The sequence below is a fragment of the Hemicordylus capensis genome, chromosome 2 (genome assembly GCF_027244095.1).
Source record: "Hemicordylus capensis ecotype Gifberg chromosome 2, rHemCap1.1.pri, whole genome shotgun sequence".
Lineage (NCBI taxonomy): Eukaryota > Metazoa > Chordata > Lepidosauria > Squamata > Cordylidae > Hemicordylus > Hemicordylus capensis.
In genome coordinates this window covers 226950873-226978473 of record NC_069658.1, presented here as the reverse complement: position 1 = coordinate 226978473, position 27601 = coordinate 226950873, and the positions used below count along the sequence as shown (strand labels likewise).

Genomic DNA, 27601 nt, shown 5'->3' with positions numbered 1-27601 from the left:
GCACACTGATACCAATCGGCAGTGTTCAGAAGTGGTGCAAAGGGACTTACACAAGCTGTGGGCCAGAAGGGACTAATGGGAACTTGCATAGCACACACAGTGCTGCCTCCTGCATCTGTTTCCTGCCGCTTTTGGGTTCCTTGAGGGGTGGGAAGTCCCAGGGGCAGCTTCAGAGTTCCACATTTCCTTTGAAGGAATGAAGAGTGGGGCCTTTGTCCTCATTTATTATACTTTATAATATAATTAAAAGAAATTGTTCAATTGCTTATTTATTTATATATTCTGCAGCTGTGCAAATGAGTTGGTGGGCTGGGCATATCCAGTGGGGCAGAATGGCTAGATCTGGCTAGATCCATGATGAGTAGATCCATGATGAGTGATCTATGGCTAGATCCATGATGAGTGGACAGGGTGCAGGATCTTGCCCTTTTACATGTGCAGGGAGAAAAAAGAGGTGGTGCAGCCTAAGCAAAGAGAAACTTGCTGCCATATGTACAAGAACATAAGAAAAGTCCTGCTGGATCAGGCCAAAGGTCCATCCAGTCCAGAATCCTGCTTCATGCAGTGGCCAACCAGGTATATCTCTAGGAAGCCTGCAAGTGGGTGAAAGGGGGCAGCCGCACCCGCTCCCATTGGTGTTCCCTGGCACCGGCTGTTTAGGGACATGCCCCCTCTGATCCTGATGGAACTACACAGTTACCCAGACTAGTAGCCACTGATCCTATCCAGTATTCCCTCTAACAGGGATCCCCCCCCCCGATGTTCTTGACTACAACTCCCAGAATCCCCAGCTGCAACGGTTTTTGCTTGGGGATTCTGGGAGTTGTAGTCAACAACATCTGGGAAGGATTGGACTCCAATCCTCCATTAATTTGCCTAATCCTCAGTATGACATCCCTGACTCAAGCCTGCCTCTGATGGGGATTTGGAGGGAGTTTGACCACAGCTTAGTGGCAGAAAATGCATGATGAAGGACTGAGGTTCCATGCCAGACACCTCCAGCTAAAAGGATTTTGGGGGCTAGGCTGGGAAAGACCCCTCCTTTCTGTCTGAGAACCTGCAGAGCAGCTGTCAGTTAGAGTAGACCAGGCCTGCTCAACTTAGCCCCCCCAGCTGTTTTTGGACTACAACTCCCATAATTCTCAGCCACAGCAGCCAATAGCCAGGGATTATGGGAATTGTAGGCCAACATCTGCAGGAGGGCCGAAGTTGAGCAGGCCTGGAGTAGACAGGTGGACCCAGGGATGGACTTCATATATATCCCTGAGCCATTTTGGAAGGGTGGGATAGATAGATAGATAGTTAGATAGATAGATAGAATAAATATAAAGCAGCCTCCATAGTCTAAGGGAGACTACAGGAGAGTTGGGGATGAGATCTGGTCTTGCAATAGCAAACATGAATTGCCCCCTTTCCTAAGCAGGTTCTGCCCTAGCTTGCATTTGGATGGGTGACTATATGTGAGCACTAAGATCTTCCCCTTGAGGGATGGGGCCATAGCTCAGTGCTAGAGCATCTGTTTTGCATGCAGAAGATCCCAGGTTCAATGCCTGCCAGCATCTCCAGGGAGAGCTGGGAGAGACCCCTGCCTGCAACCTTGGGGAGCTGTTGCCAGTCAGGGTAGATAGTATTGAACTAGATGGACAAATGGTCTGACTTGGTATAAGGCAACTTCCTATGTCCCTGTGTCTGTAGCTGAAGGGCAAGTTCTAGCAGCCTAGCAAGTTCATGGGAAAGGGGGTTGTGTGAAAAGGCTCCTCAGGCAGAGAACAGGGAGCCCAAACCTTTTCATGATTAGTTATATGCATCAGAGCCAGCGTGTTGTAGTGGTTAGAGTGCTGGACTAGGACCGGGGAGACCCGAGTTCAAATCCCCATTCAGCCATAATACTAGCTGGGTGACTCTGGGCCAGTCACTTCTCTCTCAGCCTAACCTACTTCACAGGGCTGTTGTGAGGAGAAACTTAAGTATGTAGTACACCGCTCTGGGCTCCTTGGAGCAAGAGCAGAATATAAAATGTTAATAATAATTAATAATAATAATAATAAATAATAATAAACACAGGAAAATAATGCCTTTATTGGACCACACAAGTCTTTGTAATGCAGTATGTAAGCTTTTGAATTATGCAGAACTCTTCCTATGGCTGAATTTGCTAAAGAATGAAAAGGGAGGGGTGTTTCTGAGTGAAGGCCAAGAAGTGTCAATGTTTTGGCTTGTGCCTATCTCTGATTCTTTGGGTTTGTTTTCTTTCCTTCAAGAAGAAGCTGGAAACAGTTGGCTTTTGTTGTCCAGGAACTGTTTGTCTGGAGACCACAATAACTTGCAGCGCATGGCCATCAGTCTGCATTTGGGCTCTCAAGACTGCACACTGGTCTCTTCATACAGTCCTTGCCCTTTTAGGAGCTGCATTTGAACACACAGAGAGAGAAAATGGATGCTCTAAGCCCAGCAGGTGCTGACACAGGAAACAGAGCTGGAAAAGACCCTGATGCCCCCCAGGCTGGGAGCACTGGGGAATTCTGGGAAAGGACTGAGCAGAAGGTCCTGGGAGAAGACACCAGCAGTTCAGATGCACAGTGCCTGCGCTTCAGGCAGTTCTGCTACCAGCAGGCCAAGGGGCCCCAAGAGGTTTGCAGCCAACTCCACAGCCTTTGCTGTCAGTGGCTGAAACCAGAAAAGCACACAAAATTGCAAATCTTGGACCTGGTGATCCTGGAGCAGTTCCTGACTGTCCTTCCCCCGGAGATGGAGAGCTGGGTCAGAGAATGCGGAGCGGAGACCAGTTCCCAGGCAGTGGCCCTGGCAGAAGGTTTCCTCTTGAGCCAGGCAGAGGACAAGAGGCAGGAAGAGCAGCAGGTGAGTTCCTGGGGGAGAGAATGTGTGGAATACTACCTTACATACCTGCATCAGTTTTCCGTTTCCCCCCTAGAAATCATCCAAAGAAGGGATGCTCCAAACTCTTTAGGGGTGAGGTTCTCAAACGAGGATTCCCAAATGATGTTGTACTACAACTCCCATCATCCTTCAGCCATTGTGGCTGGGAATGTTGGGAGTTGTAATCCAACAACATGTGAAGACCAAAGTTTGAGAAGCCCCGCCTTTGGTCACTGAATCTGAATGTGTAGGATAATAAACCCTCTGGGAGAAGCCGGGTGTGTATGTGTCTGTGTGGCGGGCGGGGGGGGGGGACACACACAAAAGACAATTGAACTGTGACATTCCCCTGCAAGCAGAGATAGGCACTTCCCTTCTGGCAGGCAGAGGTTTTATATCAGCAGCCATTCAAAACTCCACTGGTAACCCTGGGAGCTGCAGAGAGGCAGGCTCCACACAGACACTTCTTCTGCACCATTTCCTCCCTTCCCTGCCTCCTTCCTTGGAGGGAGCCTGAGATGCCGTGCTATGGGAACCTGACTCATCTTTCAGGTGCTAGGACCCTCCCGAGTGGCTACGGATTTCCTTCAGACCAAGGAGGTGCCATTGGACATCAGGCAGAGTCCGCTGTTCAGGTGGATTGTACAGGAAGCTGACAGAGGGCCCACCTGTCTAGGTAAGGATTAGTGAGGCAAATTTAAGATCACAGAATGATAGACTTGGAAGGGACCTTGGAGGTCTTCTAGCCAGTGTTCCTTCTAACAGGGATTCCCAGATGTTGTTGACTACAACTCCCATCATCCCCAGGCAAAGGCCATTGCAGCAGGGGGTGATGGGAATTGTAGTCAACAACTTCTGGGGATTCCTTTTAGAGGGAACACTGCTTCTAGCCCAACTCCTTGCTCAGTGCAGGAAACTGCTACAGCATCCCTAACAGATGGTCATCCAGCTTCTGTTTGAAAGTCACCCATGCATTGGTAACATCCAGATTGGACTACTGCAATGTGCTCTACGTGGGGCTGCCCTTAAAGACTGTTCGGAAGCTTCAGCTGGTTCAGAATGCTGCTGCAAGCATGCTCGTGGGTGCAAGTCGCTTCACGAGTATTACACCCATCCTGCGTTGGCTTCATTGGCTACCGGTCCGCTTCCAGGCTAGATTCAAGGAGCTGGTATTGACCTTTAAAGCTCTACACGGCTTGAGGCTGGGGTACCTGTTGGACCACATTCGCCCATATGAATCTGTCAGGGCCCTCCGCTCATCATCTCAGGCCCTGCTCATGACCCCGCCACTAACAGAGATCCAGTTGGCGGGGACTAGAGACAGGGCCTTTTCGATTGTGGCCCCTTGGCTTTGGAACGTCCTCCCTGAAGAGCTTCACCATGCTCCCTCTCTCAGTGTTAAAAAAACCCATCTTAAAACACACCTTTTTAAGGAGGCTTTTTATTATTTCATTATATCTGGTAGGTTCTTTAGCTTTTTATAATTTTCAGTTTTAATTTGAACCTAATAATTGTGGGTTTTAATCTAAAAAAAAAAAGGATAGAGTTGTATGCCTGTCAGGACTCTGTCAGCTGCATTTTGCACCAGAAGTAACTTATGCAGGCTCTTGAAAGGCAGGTGAATTAAACTCATTCTTAATTAATGAGAGGTAATTAAGGCATGGATAACTGAAACCACATCTGCCTGAAGCAGAAATAGTGCACTGATGTAGCAGTTAAAGCTGGGCAAGCACTCCATTATTATTGTGAACTGTGCCCAAAAGCTATGTGGATGGAGATAGATTAATTTCACTCCAGGAACTGAAATGCAAGAGGCTTGCAAAATAATAACTAACTAAATAACTAACTTTATTTGGTAGCCATCCCATAACAAATTGTTCTCTGGGCAGCTCACAACACATTGAAAAACATCCAATAAAAACACATAAAACACAACAAACAAACAAATCACAACACAAAGCGAAAAATACAATGTACAATACAAAAAATTAATTTTTTAAAAAATCTAAAAATAAAGTTTAATTTAAATCACATCCCACCTTCTTTGCCTCCCTTACAGATGGAGAAATGACCCTGGAGCTTCAATCTTGGCCATCTCCAGTTTGTGTTCAGGCAGAAACAGTTGCTGTGTGGCCTGACCAGGTAAGATTTCCTCTTTAGGAGGGGAGCTGGTCTTGTGGCAGTAAGCATGAGTTGTCCCCTTTTCTAAGCAGGGTCCACCCTGGTTTGCATTTGAATGGGAGGCTACATGTGAGCACTGAAAGATATTTTTCTCAGGGGATGGAGCCGCTCTGGATAGAACACTTGTATGCAGAAGATTCCAAGATTGCTCCTTGGCATCTCTAGATGCTGAGAGAGACTCCTGCCTGCAACTTTGGAGACGCCGCTGCCAGTCTGTGTAGACGATACTGAGCTAGATGGACCAACGGTCTGACTCGTATATGGCAGCTTCCTATGTTCCTAGGGAATGGATCCCTGAGGATTTGGGTGGGGAGCAGCTTGGGTGCCTCTGTCTCCTGCATGTCTCCCGATCCTTTCTTTCCTATGTTTATCTTTGCTTCTGTCAAAGTTTCACTTAAGGAAGACTTTAAATACTACCAAAGAAGCTTCTAAGAGGACTCCAGCCACTCACCTTTACATAAGAACAGCCCTGCTGGATCGGGCCCAAGGCCCATCTAGTCCAGCATCCTGTTTCGCACAGTGGCCCACCAGATGCCACTGGAAGCCTACAGCAGGAATTGAGGGCATGCCCTCTCTCCTGCTGTTACTCCCCTGCAACTGGTACTCAGGCATCCTACCTTTGAGGCTGGAGGTGGCCCTCCGACTAGTAGCCGTTGATAGACCTCTCCTCCATGAAGTTATCCAAGCTCCTCTTAAAGCCATCCAGGTTGTTGGCTGTCACCACATCTTGTGGCACAGAATTCCACAAGTTGATTATGTGTTGTGTGTTTACTCTCTTTTAGGATTATCATGATAAAATGTTCTTGTTTCCCTATTGTTAGAGTCTAGTGACCTTTGAGGAGGTGGCTGTGTATTTCTCCGAGGAGGAATGGGCTCTGCTGGATCCAGCCCAAAGGACTGTATACACAGAAGTCATGATGGAGAATTATAGGAACGTGGCCTCTTTGGGTAAGACTCCTTCTTCATCCTCGCCCAATAGATGCTGATGGGAGATGTTGCTATGGCTGCTATTTGCTTCCCAATCAAGGCCTTTCTACCCTGTTGATCATAATGGCAGTTAATTGGCATTGTTTCTGCACTGGAGGCTCAATTTCCCACTTGGGCTGTTACCAGTTTCCCCTCTGTTTTTATTTCAGCAGGCTGGGAGACCAAAAAGAAGAAGAGAAAGCAACATCGGGAGTCTGTGGAAGGAGTCAGGTGGCCAGTGGGAGAAGAGAAGAGAAGAAAAACTGAAGCAAAACCAAAGTGGAGGACTAAAACCTTGGCTTCTCAGAGAGGTGAAACCCCAAACAAAGAGAAAAAAGAGAAAGAGGGGGGAAAGAATATCACCAATATGTGTGGGGATAGCTTTAATCCTGAATTGCATCTTAGTGATCACAATTTTATCCACAGAGGGGAGAAACCATATAGTTGCTCAGAGTGTGGAAAGAGCTTCAGTCGAAGCACACACCTAAAAAGACATCAAATAATCCACACAGGGGAGAGGCCATATAGATGCTCAGAGTGTGGAAAGAGCTTCAGTCAAAGGATAAACCTTACTACACACCAAAGTGTGCACACGGCCGTGAAGCCATTTGTATGCTCAGAGTGTGGAAAGAGTTTCAGCCAGAGGATAAACCTGATTACGCACCAAAGAGTGCACACTGCCGAGAAACCGTATCAGTGCTCAATGTGTGGAAAGAGCTTCAGTCAACGGATAAACCTTGTGACCCATGAAAGAATGCACACTGCAGAGAAACCATATCAATGCTCCGAGTGTGGAAAGAGCTTCAGTCGAAGCACACACCTTGGGAGACATCAGAGAATCCACACAGGAGAGAAACCATTTACATGCTCTGAATGTGGAAAGGGCTTCACTCAGAGGGTAAACCTTATGACACATCAAAGAGTGCACACGGCTCAGAAGCCATTTACATGCCCAGAGTGTGGAAAGAGCTTCAGGAATCACACAAGCTTCAATGAACATAATGCAGTTCACACAGGAAAAACCCAGTGATTCCTAAAATATCTTGAGTGTGGAATGAATTTCAAGTGGATCACAGATCTTCATATCAAAGGGTCAATACCTAGGTGCAAGTATATAAATAACTATAGACTAGAGCTTTTCTGAGTTGGTAATGGTCAACAGAGAATCCACACAGGGATGTGGCCACGTTAATGTTCAAAATATGACAAAAATTCAATCTGCATAAACACTTACTTAGATTATGAGCAGGTTTTTAAAATATATATATATACTCTTTGCTTTTATTTCCATCTGTCATGGATGGTCTCTAAGTAGATTACCTCTCACCTCCAGTATTTAGATTAGCCTTAAACTATATCATTAAACTATAACATTCAAGACACCCATCCAGAGAATACAACACCACTAGGTGACTTTGTGTTCCTAGGGTTATCTATTGTATTGACAATTAACAAATAAGAACTTGAGAGAAGAAGTTTCTCCAAAATTACTAAAAATAGATAAAGCATAAGACACCAGAGTATAATTGATTACAAAGGACTTTACATGAAAGATAATTTCAAGGAGCATTAGTAATAATGAATTACAGAAGAAAACTTGGGTGGCATTCTATCTAGCATTTATCTAAATTTACTCCTCCTTCATTCTAACAGTTCTCCCAAGCAAGCAGAAAATCCTAGGAGAAATGTGCCAGCATTCCTCTCTTAACAGAAAACTAGTTCCCACTAAGCATCTTCCATTGAGAGCCGTAGGTCAGGAGCATCTAATCTGCTTTGCAAGGAGGCTTCAGGTTCAGTCTCTGGAGGCATCTCCAGGCAAGGCTGGGAAAGACTCTGGCCTAAAACCTTGGAGAGCTGCTGCCAGTCTGTGAAGACAATACTGAACTAGATGGACCAAGGGTCTGACTCAGTATATGGTAGCTTCCTATGTTCCTATTGTTCAGTCGTTACTCTGACTCAGATATTAACTCTTTTCATATAGATTTCAATTACTTTTCTATATTTGAGGAGCAGGGAACAAACCAGACAGCATTAACAAACTAACTATTTATTTAAAACATCCGGGGGGCGGGGGGGAACAGAAAGGCCATTCACATGAACAGCCCTACCCGGGTTTGGGAAGCCTGAGCTGGGTAGGGCTGCTCATGTGAAACGCCAGGATTGAGGCCGATATTAGCACCGTCTCCCCGCTAAGACTGAGTTTTTGACCTAGACTTTTACCTAGGTTGAAGGGCGTCAGCAGTCAGCCCAAGCAGAAACAGAGTTGGGCGTCTCGAGTGCCCGACTCATGGGGGAATCCCCCAGTGTACTGTGCCAGGAAAAGTGGTGTGCATTAAAAAAGGCAATGCATCCCATGTTTATGCCCAGCCCTTTAGATCTCCTGGAATAACTTGGCATAGGGCTTTGAAATTGGGCATAGATGTAGGACAGGGTAACAGCAGCATGTGCACTTAGTATCAACCCGGTTCCCTGGAAATGTCACACTTGGTGATCCATGGTTTCCTTTTACTCTGTCTTTTACCTTGGTCTCTGTATTCCTGATATTTGAAATAGGCACATTTGTTCAAGAATGTTTTCATGCTTAATTCAGAGGGAATATGCCATTCACTGCATGTAAGTTCCAGGGGAGCGAGACAGGAGAGGGGAATTCCACAGCCCTCTCCTGCTTGTGGGCATCCCAGCTGCTATCTGGCTGCTCACTGTGGAACACAGACCTGTGCGCTGGACAAGGCCTGGGCCTGCCTTGATCACAGCAAGCAGCCATACTTTTAGTCTGGGTTAAAAGCTTCTACAGGTTGCTGCCCCCAGACTTTGGAATGCTCTCCTAGTGGTCATTTGCTCCTCGGACTCCATCAGTTTTTAGAAAGCTTGTTAAATCTTGGCTTTTTTTCCAGGCCTTCACATGATTGTTTTATTGCTGCTTCTGTGTGTCTTTATCTGTGTACTGTTTTTATGTTTGTATTTTATATATTTTAAATCAGATTTGTTTTCATATTTTTAGCTTAATACGTTTAACTGTCATTTTTATTATATATGTTTTAATTTTTGTAAATGGGAAGAGAGCTGGTCTTGTGGTAGCAAGCATGACTTGTCCCCTTAAGCTAAGCAGGATCCACCCTGGTTGCATATGAAAGGGAGACTAGAAGTGTGAGCGCTGTAAGATATTCCCATTAGGGGATGGAACTGCTCTGGGAAGAGCATCTAGGCTCCAAGTTCCTTCCCTGGCATCTCCAAGATAGGGCTGGGAGAGATTCCTGCCTGCAACCTTGGAGAAGCCGCTGCCAGTCTGTATAGACAATACTGAGCGAGATGGACCAATGGTCTGATTCAGTATATGGCAGCTTCCTATGTTCCTATGTTTGCCTTGGGATTGTTTTTAATGAAAGGTGGTATATAAATTTAAAAATAAATAAATAAATAAAATAAAAGTCTTAAAACTCATCTTTCTCTGCAAAGGCAAGGAAATCTTTATTATAAACTTTATTACGCCTGTTGTCGTTGCTTAATGTGGATTTATATTTGAATTTATGTGGAGTATTAGGTATTATTTGTTATAAACAACAATACTCTGTTGTAGTTGGTTAATGAAGACAGTTCGCAGTTCTAAGCTATGGGGATTTTTATTTGTTATTAATGGAGTATAAATAGGAAGATAGGAAGCTGCCTTATGCTGAGTCAGACCCTTGGTCTATCCAGCTCAATGTTGTCTACACTGACCGGCAGCAGCTTCTCCAAGGTTGTAGGCAGAAGTCTTTCTCAGCCCTATCTTGGAGATGCCAGGGAGGGAACTTGGATCCTTCTGCATGCAAGTGCTCTTCCCACAGCAGCCCCATCCCTTAAGGGGAATATCTTACAGTGCTCATGTAACCTCCACCATTATTACCATATTATTGTTAGTTTATGGTATAGATTTACCATAGAGGCTCCCTGGATTTGGCAACTAAAGGGTGTTGTGATCTCCCTGCCCCTTTCTTAACTGGTAATGAGGTGTGTTCATAGGGTCCTTAGAATCTTCTGGAGGTTCCAGCCCCAGCAAGAACTGAGAGGAATAGGAGATTTTGGAAACCCTCTGTGTTTTATGAACTTGCTTCCTTATTGCATTTTCCCTTCAATCAAGTTGTGCACCAGTTTGAGACTCTGGATAAGCCATATCAGCTTGTCACACATCAAGTTTTCTTTGTTTCAGCTGCACACCCATGAGACCTCTTGTAGGAGTGGTATGAACTGTGCAAAAGTGCTATTGGGACAATTTTCTTAAAAGAAAGAGACTGGGAGTTTGCATTTGGTTTGATTTATCAAGCCACATGCTACTTTGTGGAAGAGAAGCTATTATAGAATAGCCTTCTGATATCATTGTATGTATGTTTTATGATTTGTACCATTACGTAAACAGGTATTTTAAGTTTGTGTGTGCTTAACAAACTCATTTGTCCAAAGACAACTCTCAATGCTTATAAATCTCCGAGTTTGGTATTAGAATTTTTGCTTTCACACTGTCTCAGAAAATATAGAAACTTGAACCCACCCACCCATTTGTCAAGTAAGAAATCATTGTAAACCGCTTAGAGAGCTTCCAGCTATAGAGCGGTATATAAATGTAAGTGCTATTGCTATAGCTATTGCTACACTCATACATGTAGTCTCCCATTCAAATGCAACCAAGGAGGATGTGCTTAGCAATGGGGACAATTCATGCTTGCTACCACAAGCCACCTGGAAATGCAGCTGGAAATGACTTGCTTAGCAAGCATGAGGTTGCTGGTCCGAATCCCTGCTGGTATGTTTCTCAGACTATGAGAAACACCTATATCGGGCAGCAGTGATCTAGGAAGATACTGAAAGGCATCATTTCATACTGCATGGGAGATGGCATTGGTAAACCCACTCCTGTATTCTACCAAAGAAAAACCACAGGGCTCTGTTGTCGCCAGGAGGCAACACAGACTTGAGGGCACACTTGACCACAAGACCAGCTCTCCTCTCTTAGAACAGCCCTCCTCCCTTGATAAGCATACTCCTGTTGCAATTGCTGAAGGAAAGCCAATGACTTTGAGCCATGTGATTTTTTTTTTTTTGCATTTACTAAAGACATTGATTTCGAAAACTGCTATTTCTGTTGACTTTTGCACTACTTCAGTATGTGCCCTAGACTGCAAATTATTTTTAAAGACCATGGCCCACCCCAACTTGTGTGACCCCCCTCCCCCACGACCTTTGGGCTGGCCTACGGGCTGGGGGGGGGAGACCAGCCAGGCCACCCCCGCCCCTACCCTTCAGACTCCCCTAATAGATTTCCCGGGACAGACAGCCCCCTGCACCCCGTCCCTGCATCCAAGGATCCCTTTAAGGGGAAATCCCCTCACCTTTTCTTCCTCCAGCGCCTATAGGACAAGATTTTTTTTTTCTTTTAATAGGACAAGATTTTTTTTCTGAACCAACAAACTACCAAAGCATACAGTACGTTGCCAAAGCACAATTATATACAAAGTGGTTGTTTGTACATCATATATCTACAAAGATTTACACACAAGGATTTGGAAACCCACAAGGTTATGAAGTATATGCAGGTAGTACAGTAACTCAGGGCTGGGGGGACTTCAAGGCACATCAGGTTCTGGGGGGGGAGTTTACGTCCAACGTCCATTTCCACAATTTGTCCCATTGCTGTTTAGAAGAGATACTCTTGTCTTTTCGCACATAATCATATAAACTTTTCCAGAAGGGATTTACTGTCTCATCTGCGTGAACCAGGGCCAGGGATCCGTCCTTTTTCTTTCCTGGAGAGAGTCCGCTTAAGGGTTAATGGAAAAGAATTCAGATTCCTAGAGAGGAAGCGGGGTTTGGCTGGGAGGCTGTGAGCTAAGAGTCACTTCCCGTCCCTCCTCCGCAGCGTGGGAAAAGAGCCGTGGATTTTCCCACGCGCAGGAGCTGCAGTCCTATCCGAGGGGTCCGGTAAGTGAGCAAACGTTTTTCGAGCGGGGCGCGGAGTTTGGAAAGGACCCAGATGCAGGGATGGAGATCTGATCTGAGACCATCTGGAAGGAGGGGGGGGGGCAGTTTAAACTGGAAGGGACCCTGTGCATGCAAAGTGCATGATCAAGTACTGAGCTACGCCATGCCCCACCCTCCCCGTTCCCGCTTTCCATTTCTCACCAAGCAGCTAGTGGGGAGCCATTTCCTTTAGACGTTCAACTCACTAGACCTCTCCCAATCTCCCCAAGGGGTGAGACCAGGCAGGACGTGGCTTTTCCCAGTTCACCTCTCGTTCCCTCACTAGGAGTGCCGGATCCGGGTTTAGATGAGGTTTTTCTCTTTCCTGGCACATGAGAAGAGAGAGCAGGGAGGTGTGCCTGAGAGCATTGGAACCATTTATTGCTCCTGCAGATAGCACAGCTTCAGGTGGGCCACCCCTGAACTAGTAGTAAAACCACTGCCCATGTATTGAGAGGTGGTTGCTGGTTGGCTGCGGGGAGCCTGTAGTAGAGAAGAGAAAAAGGGAGAAGGAGGCAGCCTTTGCAGCTGATCTAGGAACCTAGGAAGCTGCCTAAAACCAATGTTCCCACTAACAGGGATTCCCAGAAGTTGTTGACTACAACTCACAGTATCCCCAGCTGCAATGGTTTTTGCTTGGGGATTCTGGGCGTCGTAGTCAACAGCATCTGGGGATCCCTGTTAGAGGGACTGCTGCTTGGAATCTTCTGAATGCAAGCATGCAGATGATCTCCCCAGAGAGGTCCCGTCCCCTGTGGGAATATCTTATAGTACTCACACATGCAGTCTCCCATTCAAATGCAAACCAGGGTAGACCCTGCTTAGCAAAGGGGACAATTGATGCTTGCGACCACAAGACCAGCTCTCCTTCCCAAGTTTGCCAATGCAAGCCTGTGCATTTTACTCAGAAGTAAGTCCCATTTAGGTCATAGGAAGCTGCCTTCCACTGAGTCAGACAATTGGTCCATCTAGCTCAGTATTCTTTATGCAGACTGACAGCGGCTTCTCTAAGGTTGCAGGCAGGAGTCTCTGGACATCCTCCACAAATCCCACCTCAGGAACTTTCCTTTCCCCTCCCTCTCTGTTCAGCCAGGAGAGATTGAAAGATTGTTTTTTTCTGGATGGAACTCAAGACCATTTCCTTTAAATGTGGATACACTGAAACTTGCCTGAAACCAGTTTGCATTTGCAGAGTGGAAATGGAAAGAAGTAGGGCAGGAGAATGACTGGCTGGGGGTTTGTTGGGGGGCAGAGGGTGAAGCAGGCACCGCACTTGTAGGCGGTGGGGAGGAGCTCAAGGGACGGAGATAGTGGGGCAGTCCACACAGTGATTATTAGAGTAGAAGCTCCTGCTCTCGTTCAGGAACTGTGCAGACTTCCAATATTGGATCGTCTGCAGAAAAGACGGTCAGAGGCTCCTTTCATGATTGTGAGCTAAGCCACAGCTGAGTTGGAGGGCTCCCTGCCTGCCTTATCCTACTGCTGCACCCAGCTACTGAATGAGGTAGGAGGGAAAGCCCTCTGTCCAACTGCTGCTGTTTAGTACACAATCTTGGAAGGAGCCTTCCTTTCCCCTCACAAGAATATAAGCAGGATCAGGCCCATGGCCTATCTGTTCCAGCATCCTGTTTCACACAGTGGCCCACCAGATGCCTCTGGGAAGCCCACAAGCAAGAGGGGAGGGCATGCCTTCTCTCCTGCTATTGCTCCCCTGCAACTGATATTCAGAGGCATCTTGCCTGGAAGTAGCCACCAGACTAGTAGCCATTGATAGACTTGTCCTCCATGAATTTGTCTAAGCCTCGCAGATTGGGAGCATACCCAGCCCTTGAAATAGGTTAGTTAGGTTAGATTTTTTTTTAAAAAACCAACAACCCCCCCCCCACAATTTGCAGATACATTGCCTTTACAATACAGATTGTGCTGTCGAGTCAGTGTCGACTGCTGGTGAGTGGCGCCCACAGAGCCATGTGGTTTTCTTGGTAGAATACAGGAGTGGTTTACCATTGCCTCTCTCCCTCACAGTATGAAATGATGCCTTTGCTGTTGTCACTAAAGTTGAAGTGAGCATCCGCTTCCAGCACCTTCCTATATCGCTGTTGCCTAATGTAAAGGTAAAGTGTGCTGTCAAGTCAATTTCGACTCTTGGCACCCACAGAGCACTGTGGTTTTCTTTTGGTAGAATACAGGAGGGGTTTACCCTTGCCATCTCCCGCACATTATGAGGTGATGCCTTTCAGCATCTTCCTATTTCGCTGTTGCCTGATATAGGTGTTTCCCATAGTCTGGGAAACATATCAGTGGGGATTCGAACCGGCAACCTTCTGCTTGTTAGTCAAGCATTTAGCACCCCCCTTTCCCCCCATTAAAGTGTTCCGTCAAGTCAATTTCAACTCCTGGAGCCCACAGAGCCCTGTAGTTTTCTTTGGTAGAATACAGGAGGGGTTTACTATTGCCTCCACCCACGCAGTATGAGATGATACCTTTCAGCATCTTCCTATATCATTGCTGCCCGATATAGTATTTATGAGAATGTCTTCTCTGTATTTACGAGAATGTCTTCTTCTTTGTTATGAACCCCACCGCCCACTGAGATAATCAGGAGAGGTCTGTCTGCATTTGCCAACGGCTCGTCTGGTGGCTACTCAGGGACGGGCCTTCTCCGTTGCTGCCCTGAGGCTTTGGAATGCACTCCCTAGTGAAATAAGAGCCTCGCCATCTCTGACAATTTTAAAAAAGTCTTTAAAGACACATTTGTTCACCCATGCTTTTGATATTGTTTTTGATTGTTTTAGTGTTGTTTTTAGGATATTGTTTTAAAATTTTAAACTGTGTTTTAAATTTCTTGCTTTTAAATTTTCTGTTTTTGTTTTTAATTAGTGTTTTACTGTTTTTATTTGTTGTGAACCGCCCTGAGACCTTGGGTTAGGGTGGTATAAAAATACACTAAATAAATAGTAGCAGTGGGGATTCAAACCTTCAACCTTTTGCTTGTTAGTCAAGCATTTCCCTGCTGTGCCACTTAAGGTGTTGCCTAATATAGATGACAACAAAAATATATTTACTAGGCACAGTTTGGGAAGCACACCTGTGGGGATTTGAATTAACAGCCTCTTGCTCCCTAGACAAGTGACTTCCCTACTGTGGCACCACAGCTGATTACGATACAGAGAAATTATAAATAAGATAAGAACCCACATACAGGTTTAAACACAACAAAATATCAAAAGACAAAGTGTGTGTGTGTGTATGTATGTGAGTATTTATACCCTGCCCTTCCAGTGCACTACTGTTTGGGATGGCTAACATTATTAATAAAATAAATACAATGTAAAACAAAAGATTAATATAGTTAAACAAGTTAAAAGACCCTGGTCAAAACCATGTTTAAAATTACATTTTTTCAGAAGTTTCAAATAAAAAAAGCTAAAAATTGAGAACTATAAAAACTAAAGAACATACCCGGTATAAGCAGTAGATAAAACATTTAAAAGCCTCTTTAAAAAGATGTGTTTTTAATTTTTTTTAAGAACACTGTGGGAGAGAGCATGGCAAAGTTCTTTGGGGGTGGGGGATGTTTCAAAGCAAGGGAAATAGAGAAAGGGCCTTTTTAGTTGTGGCCCCTGCTTTGAAACGTCCTCCCAGAAGAGCGTCACCATGCTCCCTCCCTCAGTGTACCTCAACCACAAGAGTAAAATAAATTATTAGTTATTAGTTATTTTGTGGATGATAACTTTACAAGAACCTTCAGGTCATCAGAGGGGAAAGCTCTGCCATCTATTTCCACCTCTTACTCCCCTTAAAGGAAGGAGTGATGTCTTTCTCATTACCTGGAACGAGGGTAGAAGGTGTCTCCTACCCCAGACATCATCGTGTGAACCACCCTAGTGGAGTGCGAGGTCTGGGGCCAAGCTAGAAATGCTACAGAACTGTGTGTGATTGTAACCAAATGCACGTTGTGGTCGATGCTTCTTCAGAGGAGAATCTCCCCACCTGCTCTCCCGTTCTCTGAGTTCCTTCTCTGTGTTTTGGCATTCCTCTGACTTTCTTACAGGGAGAAGGAGCCCAAGTAACTGGTTGGAATCATCCCTTTCTCTGTGTGTTTTTCTGTGCCTCTCCACTTAATGGTGAGTGTAATATTTGCACAGGACAGGAAAAGACTTGTTCCCTTTTCAGGATTGGGTCCCCACCCCACAAATACTGACCTTTTTATTTTTTATCTTTTGTCCTTCAGGAAAAGCATCCGAGCAAGGAGATCAGACAAGACTTGATGGTAGCTGTGGAATCAAAGATGGAAGAACAAAACTCAGCTGGCCCCATAGCAAGAAGAGGCCCTGATGCCATCCATGCTGAAAACAGAAGGGAATTCTGGGGGAAAACTGTGCAGAAGGTCCTGGGAGAGGACACTACCAGCTCAGATGCACAGTGCCTGCGCTTCAGGCAGTTTTGCTACCGGGAGGCTGAGGGGCCCCGACAGGTTTGCAGCAGTCTCTACCATCTTTGCTGCCAGTGGCTGAAGCCAGAGAGGCACACCAAAGCTCAGATCTTGGACCTGGTGATCCTGGAGCAGTTCTTGGCCATCCTGCCCCCAGAGCTGGAGAGCTGGATCAGAGAGTGTGGAGCAGAGACCAGTTCCCAGGCAGTGGCCCTAGCAGAAGGTTTCCTCCTGAGCCAGGCATGGGACATAAAGCAGGAAGAACAGCTGGCGAGAGTGTCTGTTTCATCCTTGAAGCTCCAAGGGGCAGAGAAGGTGTGTCATGGATTCCTAAAAGTCTCCACTGGCTGCTTAACTTTGCTAGAAGCCCTCCAGAGGTGTCCCAAAGAACCCTGGGCCAGGGGTCTGAGTGTGTGTGTGTGTGTGTGTGTGTGTGTTTGAGATGTTAGTTGGCAATCTTCCTTGGTGGAGCAAAAGATGCTTGAAGGAGCTTTACTTCCAGGAAAGGAAGAGGATCCTCATGCAAGGAGAGCCAGGGAGCTTTCCTCCAAACGGGTTCAGTTTGCCTGTTGTAGCCATCAAAACCGCTATGCTCACAGTGGCACCAGCTTTCTGCTCTGGTTTTCGGAGGGAGTCTTGAGATGTCCTCTTCCATCCCTTGTCTTGGATTAGGTCCCCAGTCGACCATCTTCTGCACTCTCATGCTGGTGGGTTTCAGGGCTTGGAGGGCAGAATAAGGAGTCCCAGGTATGGAGAATGGGTGCCCCCTTGACCTTTGCCTGCCCCATCCCCTCCTCAGCCTCTGCTGCTGGGAGGAGAGAGTGGCTCTAGCGGTCCTTGGACCAGGATCCTCTCCCACTCTCGAACTTCACCACCCCCTCCAAGTATCTTGTGCTGCCCCAGGAGGGGCTTCTTTGCTGTGGCACCCAACTAGTGATTTCATGCTTTCTCCAGGGAGGGTCAACTGGTGCCTGATCTCAGCTCTTTCCGAGACCCAGCAAAACCATTTTCATTTCCTCAGACCTCTTCAAATGATCTTATTTTTGTCAATGTTCTGGTGTGACACTGTTTCATCTTTTACCCATTTATGCCCACACCCCATTTTAGGTTTTGCTGGGTTTTCCCATTACGATAACAATAAAGGATCGACAGAATCCTCACATTCCCTGCCTCCCACCTGAACTCCTCCGCCCCTTCCCTCCTCTACTCCATGAATTTAACTTGCAGCGTCCACCTGTTCACAACCTATTAGTTGGATTCACAAATGCACACACAGTCCTCTCTTGGTGGAGCTGTGGATCAGGTAGAATTAGGACCACAGCTGCATATTTCATATTGGAGTGGAGTCCTTCCAATGGTTGGGTCCCAGGCCAGTGCCATGATAGGGTCAAATCTGTCATGGACCCACACAAGGGCTGATCCAGGATCTGGTATGACCTTTTCACCGTGAAGGAGTTACTGCGCAAATTGCATTAATGTTCACAAGAACTGGCCTGTAATGGAGGAGGCTGCTCACTGCCATTTCATATGTTATGAACATGTTCCACCACTGAACTGAGAGCAGAGCTGGTCTTGTGGTAGCAAGCATGACTTGTCCCCTTAGCTAAGCAGGGTCTGCCCTGGTTGCATATGATTGGGAGACTAGAAGTGTGAGCACTGTAAGATATTCCCCTCAAGGGATGGAGCCGCTCTGGGAAGAGCAGAAGGTTCCAAGTTCCCTCCCTGGCATCTCCAAGATAGGGCTGAGAGAGATTCCTGCCTGCAACCTTAGAGAAGCTGCTCCCAGTCTGTGTAGACAAGACTGAGCTACATAGACCAACGGTCTGACTCAGTATATGGCAGCTTCCTGTGTTCCTATAAACTCTCTTGAAGAGATGAAGCTATTGTAACTTTATAGTGACATATGCACATTTATTAATATGTGTGTAATAGCTGCCCTGAGAGTACAGTAGACCCTCTTTATCCACTGGTTCACGTATCCAGTGAACATAGGAAGCTGCCTTATTCTGATTCAGATGTTGGTACATCTAGCTCAGTATTGTCTACACAGACTGGCAGCGGTTTCTCCAAGGTTGCAGGCAGGAATCTCTCTCAGCCCTATTTTGGGAGGGTCATAGGGACCTAGCTTCCTTATCCACAGGGTGAAAATAGGGCTATTTTCACCAACCTGCTGTTCCTGAGTGGCTGGAAATGACTTCCAGTGTCATCTCACCACCATTTTCTAGCAGAGCCATTTTGTGGCTCTTTCCCCCATCCAAACAAAAAAAAACAGCCAAAAATTGGAAGATTTGCAGGTTTAGGGGGCATTACTGGAGAGCAAGGTACTTCAGGTATTTCAGGCACCGCCCCTTTTTCTTGTGATTTTTGGCACACTTCATTGTGCTCAGGAAACTACCCGCCCCCCAGTTCCTCTAGGGTTAAGGTCTCTTTATTCTCGGTTTCATTATCCGCGGTAATAGGTGGGAATGGAACCCTCTCTACCCATCTTGTACTTGTGGTGAAAGTGTGGGATATATCTATATCTATCTATATTTATAAACATCCCTAATTCTAATCTATTTAGGTTCCTAATCAATAAATCCATTAATTTCCTGCATTCCCTGGCTGGGATCTTCTCTCACGTCTGTTCCAGGGAATGTTAGCCAAAGTGGCCACCAGTTTCCATGAGGCAGAGAAGGCTCCATCCTGTGCCAAGCCACAGCCTATGTGCAAGTGGATCGTGCAGGAGGATGAGAGAGAAGCCGCCTCTCTAGGTAAGGACCCAGGTGGCGCATTTGAGCATGGCCCCCCTCTCTCAAATATGCCAGATAACTTTCATTTTTATGTCCTGCTTTCACCGTGTGTGTGTGTGGGGGGAAATGCCTCTCTCACAATGTCAGGAGTTTCAGACCTTGTAACTTGAATGGTGACCCAAAGCAGTATGGAAACCAACTGATTCCACTCCAGGAAAGAAATGCAGCCATTTTTAGCAGATCCAGAGATCTCCCCACTTCCTTTGTCTCCCTCCCAGGCAGCGGGATGACCCTGGTGCTTCATCCAAGGCCCCCTCCCCCTCGTGCTGGGATGGAAGCGGTTGCTGTGGCGTCCCCAGAGCAGGTAAGAGAAGGAGGAGTGGGGAGATGGGCAGGGACTTGGTCGTCTATGCATCTTCCTGGCCCTGAAAGCATCTGTCACGTTCCCTTACTTCTTTCCATCAAAGCTGCCCTCGAGGAGGGCTTTGAATGCAACAGAGGGAATTGGGGAGGCTGTCTTTATTTTTACATTTATATCCCACTCTTCTTCCATGGAGACCAGCATGATATCTTCACAACAACCCTATGAGGTAGGTTAGGCTGAGAGATAAGCGGTTGGCCAAAGTCACCCAAGGAATTTTCATGGCTGACTGGGGATTTGGTTTTGGCTCTCCCTGGTCCTAGTCCAGCACTCTAGCCACTTAACCACACTGGCTCTGCAGGATTCTTCTTGATCAGGCCTGCTCAACTTCGGCCTTCCTGCCGATGTTGGCCTACAACTCCCATAATCCCTGGCTGTTGGCCACTGTGGCTGGGGATTATGGGAGTCGAAGTCCAAAAACAGCTGGGAGGCCTAAGTTAAGCAGGTCTGTTCTAGATTCTGCTAAAGAACCTCCTTCAACCGCCTCTCTTTGCCACCGCTGTGTAGAGAAAACATTTCCTTCTTCCTTCAGGGTCCGGTGACCTGGGAAGAGGTGGCCGTGTACTTCGTGGAGGAGGAGTGGGCTCTGCTGGGTGCGGACCAAAAGGCTCTGCACGGAGAAGTCATGGAGGAGAATTCTGGGCATCTGGCCTCCCTGGGTAAGGCTCCCTCTTGACCCTTGTTAGATAGATGCCAGATGTAGGACTTGCCTCTATTGCTGGCCTAAATGAATTTTAGGGAGGACATCAGTGGCTGGTCCATGTTCCTTGGATGCTCTGTTTACTTATCTGTTAAATTCATCTGTCGCTTTTTCAACTGGAGCTAATCAGGCGAAAGACCCTATAACTGGAACAGCTGCTTCATAGCAACATAGTAAGCTGCCATATACTGAGTCAGATCATTGGTCCATCTAGCTCAGTATAGTCTACACAGACTGGCAGTAGCTTTTCCAAGGTTGCAGCAGGAATCTCTCTCATCCCTATCTTGGAGATGCCAGAGGGGGAACGTGGAACCTAGATGCTCTTCCCAGAGCAGCCCCATCCCCTGAGGGGAATATCTTAAAGGGCTCACACATCTAGTCTCCCATTCAAATGCAACCAGGGTGGACCCTGCTTAGCTAAGGGGACAAGTCATGCTTGCTGCCGCAAGACCAGCTCTCCTCTTGGACCAGCTCTCCTCATGCCCCCCTCTGCCAGGCTGGGAGGAGGACTGTGGCCTCAGCTGACGATTCCTGTCTCTGGTTCCCCCCTTTATCTTCAGTCGTCCCCTTCTGTGATTTCTACTGCCCTTGACAGCGGGGGGGATGCTATAGGCATGGAGTGTTACTCCAATAGAGAAAGTACCAATTTTTTTTTTTAATAAAGAGGATTTGTTTTTGTGAAACAAATAATCAAACGGTTGATCTTTTCCAAGAAATATACAGTTTACTCTCCTTCATTCTGAGTCCCTCCCCACCCTCCGCTTCTTCCTTGACAGTGATCTTTCAGCTGACACTTCAGTAGACTTCAGTTCTATAGAACTCCTCCTGTCACTCCAGATGCCTGACAACAGCTGCTATACTGAACTCACTAACCCCCCAGACCAAGCAAAATATAGAAAAGAACATTTTTTAACCATATTTCTGTGGACACATTTTTCACACCTCACTTAATCGTTTCCTTTTAGTCTTATTGTAGCTACATTAGTTGCCAAACTTGGATGCCACCTCCTTGGCGTCTTCCACATTGACTTGAGACTGTGATCTCTACAGTGGCAACATGCTTTGGCCTAGCAGTCTCGTATTGAAAACACGAATAAAGGTCGTTGTGCAAAGTCACCAGGAGGGGGAGCAGTCTTTTCTAGCTTGCTCAAACCTCCTAAGCCCTCCTACAACAGGAAAACACAGCTATTTTCCTGCAACACACATACAACATTGTAACACTAACACGCAAAGATAAAACCCGAAAGAAGGCATTGGAAATGTGAATGGCAGCTTGCTGACAGCAAAGGGATTGCGATGTTGAAACAGGCACACTTAGCAGACATGTAGGGACACTGTTGTAGCATGCAATCTGGAAAGTGCCCTGGAGTATTTCCAGATGGGGCATTTAGCTCGCTTCTCTTCCGGAATGGTAGGTTTGCATTCACATATCAACCAAATTTACCTTGAAGTCCCTGTGAACTATTGGGGAGCACTGCAGACATGATTTGAGGTTTCCATTGCATTTTGGAATGTCGCCCGATTTATGTCCAGGGTAAAAAAACCCCAATTTTTGTGTTGGATTTTGGGGCAAATTTGAACTCGCAGTAAACCTGTAGTAGAGCTTCCTGTCTGGAAATGCTCCTGGCAAAGACCTAAGTGGGAGTTTCCCACAACTACTACTACAACAAATATTTATAAACCACTTATCAACAAAAGTTCCCAAAATGGTTGGCATAGAGAAATATAAATAAATAAATAAAGATGGATCCCTGTCCACAAAGGGCTCACTATCTAAAAAGAAACATAAGATAGACACCAGCAACCACCTCTGGAGGGAGGTTGTGCTGGGGAAGGGTTGGGCCAGTTGCTCTCCCCCTGCTCAAAAAGACAATCACCACTTTAAAAAGGTGCCTCTTTGCTCAGTGAGGATTAGGATTAGGGAGGCTCAGTTAGCAGGGGAAGGGGAGCCAAGTTGGGCTTCCCTTCCCTTGTTGTGGCCAAGAAGTGATCTCCCAGCTTCTTCTCCATCGCTGCCTTCCCAGTGGGATTTCAACGCCCAGTGGGCAGTTGGCAGCCACTTTCTGACAGGACTCAGTTTTCCTGTTCCAAATCACTACAGCTGCACACCAGTGCCTAAGAATTAAAAAGTCTTAGTCCTCCTAATCACATGTTATGTTCAGCGCTGGTACTATCTATGGACACAGATACAGTTATTGCCATATTATTTTGCACAGCATTACCCTCCCTATCTGTATACTGCATTTTGAGGACCCTGTAGCCACATTGACTTTTAAAATGAACAAAGGTACAGTCATCACTCAAAGACATGTACGTGTGTTCAGACATCTGAAGGCAGGTGCAACGTAATGTCTGAACAGGGCTTAAATCTTCTGCCTCTGTAATCACCACCACTCCAGTGCACCCCCAGTGCAAAGCGTTAAAAGTCCTTGACATCTCTTCTTATCCCTTCATGTGGTGGGAAGGAGAGGAGGGTTCAGACAGGCTGGTTTGTATTCTCTGAATATTTGTTGTGGTCAAAAGTGCCCCAGATAACTTCTCTGTTTCTTTTCTGCCAAAAAGGACTTTTGGATTCCAAACCTGACCTCCTCTCTTGTCTGGAAGACAAGGGCTTTGATGAGGATGAGAGATCTTCAGGAGATCTGATGGGGTGGCGGGGAGCTTTTTTTCAGGCTTTTCACACGATGTGTTGTCCTCAGACATTCACCTCTGCTAACTGAGCAAAGAGGCACCTTTTAAAAATGCATTCATTCATCATATCTATATACCACCTCTAGGTGGTGTACACTATCCAGATTGTGACTCTGTCATATTCAGCATGAGCAGACCAACTCTCTCAGTCCAGCCACAGAAGAGCATCTCTGTTGCTGGTGTCTCCCTTATGCTTCTTTTGGGTAAGCGGTTCTCAGCATTGAGTCTGCCCGCAAATGTTCTTGGATTACAATGTCTTACCAAAGGCTACTGTGGCTGGGAATGATGGGTATCGTAGTCCAACAACAGCTGGGACCCAAGGCTGAGAACCCCTGTTTTAGATGGGGAGCCCCTTTAGAGCCGGGAACCATCTTGTTGCTTTTTCTATGCAAACCACTTTAAGAACCCTTTTTTGTTTGAAACTGATATACTGCAGACCTTTGAATATCATCGGGGTAATATTCTACAAAATTGCTGTGAAAGTTAAAACCATGATTTTCAAACCTAACTGAAAAAATCCTAACTGAAAAAACCTAACTGAAAAAATCAATCTTATTTGTTTGTTATTTCTTTGTGTAAACCGCCCTGAGCCATTTCTGGAAGGGCGGTATAGAAATCAAATGAATGAATGAATGAATGAAAATGGGTTTCGGTTATTGAGGGAAGCGACGCAGGCTGCTCATTCATAGGATTTGGAATTTAACTTTCAAACCCCCAAACTCGTGAATGGGAAACCCACACCAAATTAACTGTCTGTACAGCTTCCCAGGTGGGAAAGAGTGTGGATTTAAAAATTAAAGGGGTTATCCAAGCCTCTTCTGAGTTGAAAAGCGTTACAGGCTGTGCTTTAACTTTTCAATCCCCAAACCCTTCACAGCTGATTTGCAGTACAGAGCTTTAGTTACTGGGGGTAGTTTTGGTCATTTGTAAGTTTTATTTTTTAAAATTTACTTACATTTTATATCCCACTCTTCCTCCAAGGAGCCCAGAGCGGTGTACTATATACTTAGGTTTCTCCTCACAACAACCCTGTGGAGTAGGTTAGGCTGAGAGAGAGGTGACTGGCCCAGAATCATCCAGCAAGTATCATGGCTGAATGGGGATTTGAACTTGGGTCTCCCCAGTCCTAGTCCAGCATTCTAACCACTACATCACGCAGGCTCTTAAAGGGTTTTCCCTTTAACTTTTAAATCCCAACTAGAAGATCGTGTGAAAGACCCAAACTACCCTGCTCTAAGAAAATATGTGTACCAGCAAGTTGCCCACAAAAAGACAAAACTGTAGGTGTTAGACCTGCAGTTTTCGATGCTCTCCTGTATACACACATTAATAATATCCTCTGGTTGAAAGTTGTCCACCTGATTCTTAAGGCATCTGTTGAGGGCGGGGAAATAGCCAAGGAACAGCTGCAGGAACTCTTGTCAGTTGGGTAAGGAGAAGGTTATAAGTAGGGTCACTTGTGTCCAGACTTTGTGGGGCGTATCTATGGGAAACAGCCAGCTCTTACTGAGCATGCCAACAAGTGTTCACTTTAACAGTGACTTCTAGACGTTGTTCACTACAACTCCCAGCATCGCCAGCTATAATGGCCTTTGGCTGGGGATTATGGGAGCTTTGGCTGGGGATTATGGGAGCTTTGGCTGGGGATTATGGGAGCTTTGGCTGGGGATTATGGGAGCTGTAGTCAACAACATATGGGAATCCCTGTTACAGGAAACACTGATCCCAACTTATGAAGCTGCTGATGGCCCATCTTAAATCCATAAGAGCTCCCTGCTGGACCAGGCCAAGGGCACTCTAGTCCAGCATTCTGTTTCTCACAATGACCAACCAATTGGGCTGTGCATTTGACACTCCCATCCCCATTAATTTGCAGCGCAACCACCACCAGCACCAGCACATCCATCTCCATTCGGTTCCTCGCATTTCTAGCACGGATAGTGCCTCTTCTACTAGAAATGGAGCCTGCAGCGACAACTGGGTAGTGTAGTTCCTCCCAGTGCTTTCCTCATGGGACAACTACACTTCCCAGATTCCCCTGAATACCATTATTGTTGGCTTGGAGGGCTTTAATTCCAGTAGAAGGACCACCTCCTTCCAAGCAATAGAAATGCGAGGAACTGCACATGGAGATGCCTGTGGTTTGAGCAGCCACCTCCGCACGGTACCAGGGGAGAGGGAGTGCTGTAGATTCATTGGGATCAGAGTGCCTGATGCACAGCCCTGCCAGCCAGATGCCTCTGGGAAGCCCCAAAGCAGGAGCTGAAGTCATGTCCCTTCTCCTGCACACTGCCTCTAAACCCCTTAAGTCCCTCTGCACTGAATTCTAGTTCACGCCCATCAAAAGAGACAGAGCTTGTTCTCACAATCAGCAGCATAAAAGTGGAAGGCAGCACACCAGCATTTGCTGCTCATGAGAACTCATGGGAAGCCCTCCAAATCAGCCCTCTGAAATGTGGGTAGCCTGACTTTTTAACCTTGGTTTTAACAATCAGCCCTACCTCAGAGTTTGACTGTGTTTTGAACTCGCTGTTCAAAACTGTTCCCAGCTGCTGGCAGCCATGTTTATCATAGGGTTTTGTGGGTAGAGGGGCCAGTCTGAGGCTAGCTGCTGCTGTACTGAGAGTTGCCTCTCAACAGGGAATGCAGTGCATTATGGGATACTTGGAGGACCTAGTTCCCTTTTTATCCTCATACACAAAGAATTTGATGCAGTCTGGTAGTGACCAGAGCCAAATGGAGGCTCTGATCATCTGTGGGATCATCTGTGTAGGGGTTATTTCCTCTCCAAGACACCCCCAGATGGTCATATGAAAGACCTTAGTATGTAATACCTGGCAGAATTTGCCTCACTACTCAATCTGTTCTAGTCTGTTATTTACACAGAAGTTGATTGGATTCAATCCTCGATTTGAGGCTCCATTTCTCCCTCATCAGTTTCCCCTCTTTTCCTACAGGCAATGGAAGGGAGAAGGAGAAAAAGGATGAAGAGCAGAAAACAGAAGCCAGTCAGAAGGGGAGAAAAGAAGCCCTTATTCTTGATGAAGCTAGTTTTCTTGATGTTCCAGTACAGCAAGAAGGCCACAAAGCAACAAGCAGGAATGAATTTCTTCCATGTGCAAAAACCTTAGCCAGTAAACCAAACCTTAGCACACCTCAAAAGACTCCTGCAGGGAAGACACTGCATATATGTTCAGAGTGTGGAAAGAGTTTCAGCTACAGCTCAAGTCTTACTTACCATCAAAGAACCCACACAGGAGAGAAGCCATTTAAATGTTCAGAGTGTGGAAAGAGCTTCAGTCAGAAGATAAACCTTACAAGGCATCAGAGAATCCACACAGGGGAGAAGCCATATACATGCTCAGAGTGTGGAAAGAACTTCAGGCTCAGCATCACCCTAACTTCACATTACAGAATCCACACAGGGGAAAAGCCATATAAATGTTTGGAGTGTGGAAAGAGCTTTACTCAGAAGATACACCTTACTAGTCATCAAAGTGTCCACACAGGTGAGAAACCACATAAGTGCTCAGTGTGTGGGAAGAGCTTCAGTCTCAGTTTTATTCTAACTTCACATTACAGAACGCACACCGGGGAGAAGCCATTTACATGCCTAGTGTGTGGAAAGAGCTTCAGGCAGAACTCTGACCTTACTGAACATCAAAGAATTCACACAGGGGAGAAACCCTATACTTGCTTGGTGTGTGGAAAGAGCTTCAGCCAGAGTTCAAACCTGCATGAACATCAAAGAGTCCACACAGGAGAGAAACCCTATACATGTCTGGAATGTGGAAAGAGCTTCAGCCGCAGCTCCAGCCTTACTTGCCATCAAAAAACCCACACAGGGGAGAAACCTCATCAATGCTCAGTGTGTGGAAAAAGCTTCCGTCAGAAGATAAATCTCACAAGGCATCAAAGAATCCATGCAGGAAGGCATCCTATGGATAACAGGAATGCCTGGAGTGTGGAAACAAGTTGTGATAGACCACAGATTTTAGGAACATAGGAAGCTTCCTTATACCGAGTCAGGTCATTGGTCCATCTAGCTCAGTATTGTCTACCAGCGGCTTCTCCAAGGTTGCATACAGGAGTCTCTCTCAGCCCTATCTAGGATCTGCCAGGAAGGGAACTTGGACCCTTCTGAATGCAAGCATGCAGGTGCTCTTTCCAGAGCACACCTATCCTATAGGGGAATATCTTACAGTGCTCACATGTAGTCACCCATTCAAATGCAAACCAGGGCAGACCCTACTAAGTTAAGGCGACAATGCATTCTTGCTACCACAAGATCAGCTCTCCTCCCACAGACTCCTTGTTTCCACACTCCCACAGAGCTTCATATCCAATGATTCACCTGTAGGCAATGCTTCATAAATAGAGGGAAGCTTGACTAGACTTTTAGTACAAAGAGAGAATTCGTACAGTGGGAGGGGAAATCTAGAAATGCTCATCAAGTGGCAGATACTTCTAATGACATCAGACTATTAGTGAGTGCTAGAAACAAACTTCTTGAGCATCTGACTATTCCTGTGGCTAGCTTCCCTTCACTTAGCACAGTTTTCCTGCCTTTACAGGGATGGATCTAGGGGTGTGTCCGAACCGGTCCG

At 46.2% G+C, this 27601-nt stretch overlaps 1 protein-coding gene across 2 annotated transcripts; it reads left to right on the top strand.

Annotated features, from left to right (window-relative positions):
* Positions 1 to 936: 936 nt before the first annotated feature.
* On the top strand, positions 937 to 27601 carry LOC128347022 (zinc finger protein ZFP2-like). 2 transcript variants are annotated; one of them, XM_053301020.1, is made up of 6 exons: positions 937 to 2859; positions 3430 to 3553; positions 4937 to 5019; positions 5880 to 6006; positions 6195 to 6968; positions 26180 to 27601. In XM_053301020.1, exons 1-6 carry the CDS (start codon positions 2434 to 2436, stop codon positions 26998 to 27000), a joined length of 2355 nt encoding a protein of 784 aa, XP_053156995.1. In that variant the 5' UTR covers positions 937 to 2433; the 3' UTR covers positions 27001 to 27601. The 2 variants fall into 2 exon arrangements, with proteins under 2 accessions (XP_053156995.1, XP_053156994.1); XM_053301019.1 differs by lacking the exons at positions 937 to 2859; positions 3430 to 3553; positions 4937 to 5019; positions 5880 to 6006; positions 6195 to 6968 and adding exons at positions 16011 to 16142; positions 16250 to 16765; positions 19083 to 19203; positions 19461 to 19546; positions 20136 to 20262 and having other exon boundaries at positions 25952 to 27601.

What these genes read in the sequence shown, in the direction of transcription:
- LOC128347022 (XM_053301020.1), top strand. Translation starts at nt 2,434, where the DNA reads ATGGATGCTCTAAGCCCAGCAGGTGCTGACACAGGAAACAGAGCTGGA. An exon ending in CAGAGGGCCCACCTGTCTAG is followed by an intron (nt 3,554 to 4,936) that starts GTAAGGATTAGT and finishes CCTCCCTTACAG; the next exon opens with ATGGAGAAATGACCCTGGAG. An exon ending in TAGGAACGTGGCCTCTTTGG is followed by an intron (nt 6,007 to 6,194) that starts GTAAGACTCCTT and finishes TTTTTATTTCAG; the next exon opens with CAGGCTGGGAGACCAAAAAG.